The sequence below is a fragment of the Hordeum vulgare genome, chromosome 6H, assembly GCF_904849725.1.
Source record: "Hordeum vulgare subsp. vulgare chromosome 6H, MorexV3_pseudomolecules_assembly, whole genome shotgun sequence".
Taxonomy (NCBI): domain Eukaryota; kingdom Viridiplantae; phylum Streptophyta; class Magnoliopsida; order Poales; family Poaceae; genus Hordeum; species Hordeum vulgare.
Genome location: NC_058523.1, coordinates 122,552,255 through 122,561,297, shown reverse-complemented (window position 1 = coordinate 122,561,297; position 9,043 = coordinate 122,552,255). Strand labels below are relative to the sequence as shown.

Genomic DNA, 9,043 nt, shown 5'->3' with positions numbered 1-9,043 from the left:
GATTCTTCCGAAGAAGAATTTAATATTAAAGAGGAGGAGGACCTTGCAATGATCCTAGCTATGCACATCAATAAAAAAACCGAAGCACGGTGGTTCGGTTATGGGTCGACGGAAAATTTGGAGGGATAAGATCGATGCCGACAACAGATTGGTGAGGCACTATTTGGTGGATAATCCCGTGTAACCCGAGTCGTACTTACGGCGCCGGTTTAGGATGAGCATCGAGTTGTTCAGGCGCATTGCAAAGAAACTGGTGAGCCATGATCGTTTTTTCAGCAGAGGAGGAATGTCGCCGGAGAACTCGGGCAATAGCACCTTTCAAAAGGTGATAGCCGCTTTTGCGTATGTTGGCATACGGTATTCCGGCTGATCTAGTTGATTGTGAGAGTGAGGCCGTCAAGTGTGTCAAGCGCTTCACGGTCGGGATTGTGCAAGTGTTTGGCCCGGAGTATTTGAGATCTCCCAATGCTGAAGACGTCGCAAGGCTATTGGAGACGAACAAAGCTCATGGGTTCTCAGGTATGATTCGCTCAATAGATTGCATGCATTGGAGTTGGAAGAACTATCCTAAGGCATGGCATGGGCAATTCCACGACCAAAAAAGGGTTCCACTATAATCCTTGAAGCGGTGGCCGATCAAGAGACTTGGATTTGGCATGCTTTTTTGGAATGCCTAGATCTTTGAACGGCATCAACGTTGTTAATCAGCCACCACTCATGAATAAGATTACAAATGGTGAACTGCCATCAGTGGAGTTTGTAGCAAACGGTCATACATACAACTATGGATACTATCTTGCGGATGACATGTACCCAAAGTGGCACACATTTGTGAAGCCGTTGAAAAAACCGAAAGTTAAGAAAAATCTAGATTTCCACAATGCTCAGATGGCGGCTCGGAAAGATGTGGAGCTTTTGGGATTTTGCAAACCCAATTTGCTATTATGAGAGGACTGACTAGATTTTGGGATCAAAAGATGCTTTGTATATCATGCACGCTTGTGTGATCATGCATAACACGATCATCGAGAATGAGCGTGGTCAAGATTTAGACTACTCTCAGTATGAGCTCATGGGACATACTGTGCGAGTGCGTCGTCGGGCTGCGAGGGTGGCCCGATTTGTTGACTCCAATCATGTCATTCGACATGCCGAAACGCATAATGATCTTCAGAAGGATGTAATCGAGGAGTGGTCGACGTGGAATGGCCAACAAAATGAGAGTGATGATTTGTATGTTTGATGTTGTCTTTTAGTATCGAACTATTTATTGTTGACTATTATAAAAAATCAAACTATTTATTGTTGCTTATTTTTTATTTGTTTAATCTTTTTAAAAACTCGTTTGTAGTCTTGTATGTTGTTTATGTTGGTCGCGCTATGCATTTTTGCAGCGCCTGCTGGAGCGGCGTGCGCATAATATTTTACGCGCTATGCATTTTTGCAGCGCCTGCTGGAGCGGTGTGCGCGTAATATTTTATGCCGACGTTTGAAGCCAGCACACTCCGACGCGCTATATTTTGCTATTTTAGCGTTGCAAACTGTTTTTAGCGTGAACAACGGTTGGACGCTTGTTGGAGATGCTCTTAAAGAATACGAATAGGAGAGTAGACAAGGTTTGTTGTGTATTTTACAGTTACCTCCATTGATGATATCATATTTGGATTTTGCTTTTTACAGCCTTTATGGGTAAAGGAAAATCTGCAAAAAACTTGGTCTATGGTATATAGGTGGATGGACCTCGGTAACTCGTCAACTTCAGCTTCACGTCCCTTCAGCTCAACTTCTCATAAATTTTTTTCTTTGAAATGGCAGTTGTTTATTTATCCTGCATTCATTACAACAACAACAACAACCAATCCTTTCAGTCCCAAATAAGTTGGGTAGGATAGAGTTGAAACCCATAAGATCTCGAAACCAAGTCATGACTCTGGAGCGTGGATAGCTAACTTCCACGCACCCCTGTCCATGGCTAAGTTATTTTGGGTTTCATCTTCATAAGAGTGGCTGGGTTTTTCACGTTGGCTCGTCACGCCTATCACAACCCTCCTCCTTTACCCGGGTTTGGGACCGGCTATGCTGAGACAACATAGGCGGAGTTTTATCCTGCATTCATTAAGAAAAAAAATTGCTCGGTTAATTAAGGAAAACTGACATGCTCAGTGCAACAACTGATCACTTGACAAAAGAGGCCAAGAACATAATGCCGATGCACCGCTTCAATAAAATTACTGAGCCTTACAAACATGTTCTTCCAGAAGTTATGGACCCCAACCGATTAATAGACACAAAAACGTAATACTGTTCACATCAATTCACATCATCTTCTACAGCAATATTCTGCACAAATTAAGCTAAACGGAAAGACACTAAACAAGAATTTATGTTGAAATTATACAAGGAAGCGAGTCGGCATTTTTTTTACAAGATAGCAGAGCTACTCGCTGTAGATTTACAGAAAACTAGTTTCAATGGCAATCACGACAACTATGTGAGCCAAAGAACTACTCCCTCCGTTCCTAAATATAAGTCTTTGAAGAGATTCCACTAGAAGACTATATACGGAGCAAAATGTAAGAATCTATACTCTAATGTATGTCTATATACATTCGTATGTAGTTTTTTAGTGGAAACTCTAAAAAAGACTTATATTTAGAAACGGAGGGAGTAGTTCGCAGCAACAGCAGCTGGTATTTGAGATTTCAACTAACAGTGAGCAAACGCCAAGATCTTAATCATCCAGCTCAACAATCCGTGCCCTTCTCTCCGCAGCTTTCTTCCTGACAAATATTCCCCATTTCATAGCAGCCTTTATCTTGAGCCACCCAACAACGGCTTTGCCCGATGGATGGCTGGGCTCACCTTCGAAGCCTAGGGTTGGCAATGGAGATGGCATGTAAAACATCTCGTCTGGCAAAAATGAAAAGGCCTCATCATATGGCACCGGCACATTAGCAGATGAACTCTGAAGCTGAACAGACTGTGTTGCTGTCTGGTTGCCATCGTACCCTATAGAACCATTTGTCCCTGCAATGGATGAAACAAAACATATGGTTTTCAGAAACTGCTATTCCGCAGTGACATCATAAAATATTTCATACACCATTTGCTTAATCTGTACTCCCTCCGTCCAATAATATAAGGCCTTATTACATCCAATATACTCACATATTTTATGTAATAAGATCTTATATTATGGGATGGAGGGAGTATATATTTAGGCTGCTCATAGTGGGAAGTATCATATGCATATACTAGTATCATGCATATGATACTAGTGTATGATAGTACCTTTATAATGCATAGTATCATAGAGTAGTATCATATATGATCTTATTTATTGCCATGCATGACACAAAGTAGCATAACATTTAACATGATATGGTATCTACCTATGTTACTCTACCCATCTCTATCTTCTCTAATTCTCTGACACATCAGCATGTTTGCTATTCCCGAGTGCATGATACCGGCTAAGATACCACCACTATGGCCAGCCTTAAATAAAAAATCAATGTTTCAGTTTTTCCAACGCATTAAGTCTTATTTTCCTACTTCTGAAGTAAAATCATAAAAATACTTGGAATTCTGTAACTAAGCACTTGTGTGCTACTTACCTGCTGTACATGGTCCTGGCATACTCGTTGAAGAAATGCGCTGTACATATGCAGCAGGAGCACGAGCCTCAGGTTGACTAGTTAATGCAGCCTTTTTCTTCGGTTTAGGGTTCAAGAGAGCTTTACCATCATATTCAATAACATACATCCAATTATCATATGCTTTCTTCACCAGCCCATCAGCAAAGAGCTGTAGCAAACAGTAATATTCTAAGTCAAGATTTTATGTACAAAAACAATCCTGCTAATTAGAGCAGAGAAAGCCGAACTCGCTCCTTGAAAAAAAAGTTACTCGAAAATAAGAAAAATAAACTCATGCCACAGATTGCTTAAACACACCTAAGCATAGGGTGTAGCACATACCAGAAATTATTGCAGTTAACAGGAAGGCCAGAAAAAGTTCTTATACTTCAGCTAAACTGGCTATACCTAAGGGTTTAACGTACCTAATGAGCATTTAGTGCGTTAAAAACATATAACGGTTCCAGAAATTAATAGTTAATACACACTATCCATGGCCACCATTCTTGGAATATAAAGGGTGTGGACAGATCAAGACCAATGTGATATAGGATGAAGTCAGACATCTACATATTACTCCCTCAATCACAGTTCCTTGGTCGTCTTTTCCAAGATCTAGGGCCCTGGAGGTTTTTCTCCTCCTTTCTCCTGATAATACTCCTGCATACATGACGTTCCTGTTCCCCTACCATAGTAAAAACGCTAAAGATCCCTGAACTTCCAAAATCTAAACGACCCGACCATATACCGGAAACAAAATCTCTGGAACATCTCCTTCCATGTAGCATGTTCAATAGTAGGCAGACTATTGGTGAGCAGAGATCAGGGCAAGCAAGATATGCAGACTCTGCATGAGATGAACTTCTAAGACAAGAGTGAGAGCAAAATCGACCAACTCTCAACTAATCATGTCCATGCCCACACTCCTTAATATTGACGCCCAAACTAAAGCACCCTAGAATCAGGAACAGAGAGCATACCAATTTCAAAACTCCAAAACAATACAAATTTAGTTTCATTATCTAGGATGGGTGCATGTTAAAATGAATGGAAACAACCTTTAAATTCAATAAAACATAACACTAGATATCAAATGCCCCCAAATATATGCCCATAGCACAAACCTTTTGGCCATCATCGAGACTTTCAGATGAATAGAATTGCTCGCCAGAAATCAACCCACAGAATGCATAGAGGTCGTTGAAAATAGCACCAGCAGTTCTGTGCTCATCAGAATAGTATATGTAATATTTTCCACTTAAGACGCAGGTTTTTGCATGTTCAACAAGAGAATCCCACATCTTGTTGGACATGGCACTTCCGAGGATCTAAAACAACAGAACAGTATACAAATTAGAACTACAACAGCAAAAGATCAAAGGCCGTGGAAAGAAACGAACTTACAGTACGCAACTTCTGTGGATCCCGAACCACAAGCCTGAGAAAATCTTCAACAGTTAAAATTCCAGATTTATTCAGTCTCTTATGGAACGACCCATCTTTTCCTATTTTCTCTAACCTCCAGACCTCATCCTTCAATGCAGGTGGATAATGCTTCTTGAACACTAAAGAAGTGAAATTCAAATTGTTCAGACATATCTCAAGCGGAAGCACATGATTACCATTACAGAAAACTTACATTCTCCTCTATGGTCCTTAACCATGAAAGCTTCAGTTTTTGCCTCACGGATGCGAACACCCTGACAAAACCCTGAGGCAATTTTCAAACCAAGTCTGAATTTCCTACTCCTTATCCAGCTAGAGTTATCTGTGAACGTGAACTCCCCAATTGTGCCAACACCGTCTTTCAGTGTGACTTGTATATCGCCAGTTATAATAGGTCGTTTCCCCTCACGCTCCTTCACTACATGACTGTCAAATTCCTCCTCTGTCCAGCCTTCCTCATCTTCATTGTTGAAATCGCCTTCTAGAACGACAATACCAAGCTTGGCAGACGACTCTGGCCCAGATGATACAACACAGCCATTGCCGGTATCAAGCAAAACCACATGAATTGAAGCCCCCTGCTCCCCTTCAACTTTTCCCCCGGTAAAAAGGGGAAGGGACAATCTTGTCCTGAATTGGAGTTGCAGATTTTTTCCACCAGGACCTTCAATTCGCTTTGGAGAAGACCTGCATTATATTCCAATCAGTAGCAGATAATTAGTATCAACGTGGCTCCCAAAGAAGAACATTTCACCTTTTAGACCTCAAAGTTTACATACTTTGCAAGGATATAGCATCATGCGTGAAGCCAAATTACATTGCACACCACAAACATCAAGTTACTGGCAATACCATCATGTGTTACTTGCCTATAAACATAACACCCAGAAGATAGCGCTTTAGAGATGGTTCTTGCCATTAACTAGGGAGATTCTTGTCAGTTGGACAGTTGGGGTATTTTGTAGATGAACAAGTTCAATGAGATAATTTTAACATGGCCATAGTGGTAATCTTATGTATTTGCTTAACTTATGTGCATGAGGTTAAAATATTATACTAACAACAGAATAGAGTGGATGACAAGCCTGGAGTTAAAGCTACAGAACAAGCCTGGCATTTGATTTTGTCCTAATATGTGATGGATGATGTGTACCGTTTTTCTTAAATTGTTTTCAGTGGTAAGCATAGGCGTCCTTGAGTGTACGTCCTTGATGCTTATAACGTGGTCACGAGTGTGCTCCTGAAACTACTTATAACGGATCTTCTCCTTTCTCTCAACAGTTAACCAACAAGTTACCAATAATTCACTCATTTCCCAGCAGGTCACACCAGTTCCAGCTCAAACTGTTTCTAATACTAAGCAACTTCAAAACGCCCATGGTCATCAAAACCATAACTGAAGTTCCAAAGCTACGGTTAGACGCAGCAACTAGGAGACTAATCATCACCCCGCTAATAACAACCTGACGACCCTTTGTCAATGAAAAAAAAAACACATCTTCAGATTTTCAGCTAGACGGCACCAAATCACGAGCAATAAATCTGAAGATGAATTCCCAAATCCCAGTTATAAATACGTAAGCCGGCGCTAAATCACGAAAGCCTTTGCCACCATACGAACCCAAGCAGCTACACTGGCTAGAACTCGCGCGGCTGAATCGGCACGGACACACAAAAATCACATCACGCACGCACTTAAAAGGGGTACCAAAACTCGACGAATTCCTGACCTGGCAAGAGCCGGGGGGCGCGACCGCTTAGCCTCGGGGCGGCCGTCGCCGGCGGCGGCGGCGGCCTCCAGCCCGCGCTTCTCGTTCATCGCCGGGGGCGAACCCTAGCCGGCGCCCGCACCGAATAGAGCGAGGCCTGCCTCCAGATTTCGCGCGAGCGCCGCCGCCGCCTTGACCGGTTCCGCGCACCGGAGGAGATTGATCGGCCGCGGTCGCCTGGCCGGGCGCTGGATGACCCGTTTCCATAAGGCCACCAAACTATCCGTAAGGACAGTGACAAGCCATGCTAATAGTCTCAAGCTCGTTCGGTCATTGTGCTTTCACTCGATCACGTGAAATTACTCGGTCTACTTTGCAACAATCGGACCCTTTCCGCGCTCGGTCCACAGCAAGTCAGGGAGGACGAAGGGGCTGCAACGGTCAAGGATTTAAACACACGTATGAAGGTCCATGAAAGCCCGCGTTACCGGTAACATCAGGGATTAAGGCTTTTGTTACCTGTAACTTTCTCTTTATTATCATTTATTGCCTTGTAACGGTGCTCGGACGGTCATGACAACACTATATAAGCCACTTTCGGATACCGGCTCAAGGTTCATCACTTGTAATCTTTTACACCCTATAAGCAAACATCAGCCTTTCGGTTCGAGACGTAGAGCTATTACCACCTCCGAGTGGGGTTGAACTCGTAAATCCGAGTTCATCCACTGCGTCTAGCTAGACTTCGCCCCTTAGTTTGTACTCCTGATACTATTGTCAGGATCATTCCCACGAAAGTTGACGCCCATCGTGGGGCTGCGCTTCTAGCAAATTCAGCGCAGTTGGAGATTTTCCACATTTTCGCCATCATGATGACACTCGACGGAGAGATCCTCTTCGGTTTCCTTAGCTTCATCGTCGACGATTTAGCGTGGCTGCAGGATGTATCACTGGACACCGACGCCCTCCCCGCGCGAGGTTCGTCGCACTTCAGCGCGGTAGCGCACGTAGTCCTGATTCGGCAGCCATCGGCGCCACATCACTCGGCATCACCACGACCCGCTGCCGTCGGTCACAAGCGCTCTGGGCACTCGCAGATGCAGCGATGGATCAAGCATGCTATGGCCAACCAGGCCATCTCCGGACAGGTTGCCATGCTCAGTTCTGATGAGCCCACCGTCAGCCTCTTCCCTTCGTCGAGCGAGGAGTCACTCGGCGACTCCGACTGCGACAGCAGCAGGGGTGCAGCTGAGATTCTAATGACCGACACCAACAGGGGAAACAACCATGACCACGCTTCTGATAACTCTCTCGAGCGTGACGGCAGGGAGCGTTGCCACGACGACAGCCACCACCATATTTCGCAGCTGCTCATCGAGTCCTTCGCACCCCCATCACCGAAAATAGCCTGGAGGAGATCGCGCTGGAGAACGCACGATTGGCCAACTTGGCCGAGCGCGAGCGCCTCGAGCGGCTCCAGCGTTCACTCGACGCTCGAGCCGCTAGAGACCAACCGAACTCTGTCGTAGCCAGTTGTTTCCAAACGACCGCCCGCAACACATTGAAGTGATGCGGACGTGTAACGTTCAAGATGCGGTCCTATCCTTATTTTGGCGCGAGGGCCTCGACAGGGATAGAAATGCATCTCGTCGTTTCGCAAGAATGGATATCGTTACAAGTACATGTACTGAAAAAATGAGTATAAGGAGTTGGCTTACACTCGCCACAAGCTACAACAGAGTCACATCAATACAATACATACAATCATCATGAAGAAGAGCAAGGTTCATCTACCGACGAAAGCAAACGATAAAAGAACGACGTACATCCTTGCTATCCCAGGCTGCCGGCCTGGAAACCATCCTAGATCGACGACGAAGAAGAAGAAGAAACTCCAAATGAACAATCATCGCGCTCACATATTAGTATCCTTTACATGTACCCGTAACTGGTGTTGTAGTAATCTGTGAGCCAAGGGAGGCTCAACAATCTCATTTCCAAAGGTACCAAGACTAGCAGAGCTTAATGGATGAGGTATGGTTAAGTGGTGAGGCGACAGCAAGCGACTAACCATTTACTTGAGGTGGCTAACTTTATGAGTACAAGAATAAGAGGGGGTGATCTACGCACAACGGACGTGAACTACTGATGATCAAATGAATGATCCTGAACACCTACTTACGTCAAACATAACCCCACCGTGTCCTCAATCGGAGAAGGAGCTCACGAAAGAGACAGTCACGGTTACGC

General features: G+C 44.1%; 1 protein-coding gene across 2 annotated transcripts; it reads right to left on the bottom strand.

Annotated features, from left to right (window-relative positions):
* Positions 1-1,982: 1,982 nt before the first annotated feature.
* Positions 1,983-7,123, bottom strand: LOC123401611 (calmodulin-binding protein 60 B-like). Of its 2 annotated transcripts, XM_045095445.1 has the most exons (7): positions 6,815-7,123; positions 5,278-5,771; positions 5,043-5,203; positions 4,763-4,966; positions 3,618-3,807; positions 2,712-3,027; positions 1,983-2,106 (listed from the first exon to the last, which is right to left on the bottom strand). In XM_045095445.1, the coding sequence occupies exons 1-6, from the start codon at positions 6,901-6,903 to the stop codon at positions 2,732-2,734; spliced, it is 1,434 nt and encodes a 477-aa protein (XP_044951380.1). In that variant the 5' UTR covers positions 6,904-7,123; the 3' UTR covers positions 1,983-2,106; positions 2,712-2,731. The 2 variants fall into 2 exon arrangements, with proteins under 2 accessions (XP_044951380.1, XP_044951379.1); XM_045095444.1 differs by lacking the exon at positions 1,983-2,106 and having other exon boundaries at positions 2,601-3,027.
* Positions 7,124-9,043: the final 1,920 nt, after the last annotated feature.

Coding starts and splice junctions, on each gene's coding strand:
- LOC123401611 (XM_045095445.1), bottom strand. CDS start 6,903: ATGAACGAGAAGCGCGGGCTGGAGGCCGCCGCCGCCGCCGGCGACGGC. Junction 5,204..5,277: donor TAAGGACCATAGAGGAGAAT/GTAAGTTTTCTG, acceptor TCACTTCTTTAG/TGTTCAAGAAGCATTATCCA. Junction 3,028..3,617: donor GCCAGGACCATGTACAGCAG/GTAAGTAGCACA, acceptor CATCCATTGCAG/GGACAAATGGTTCTATAGGG.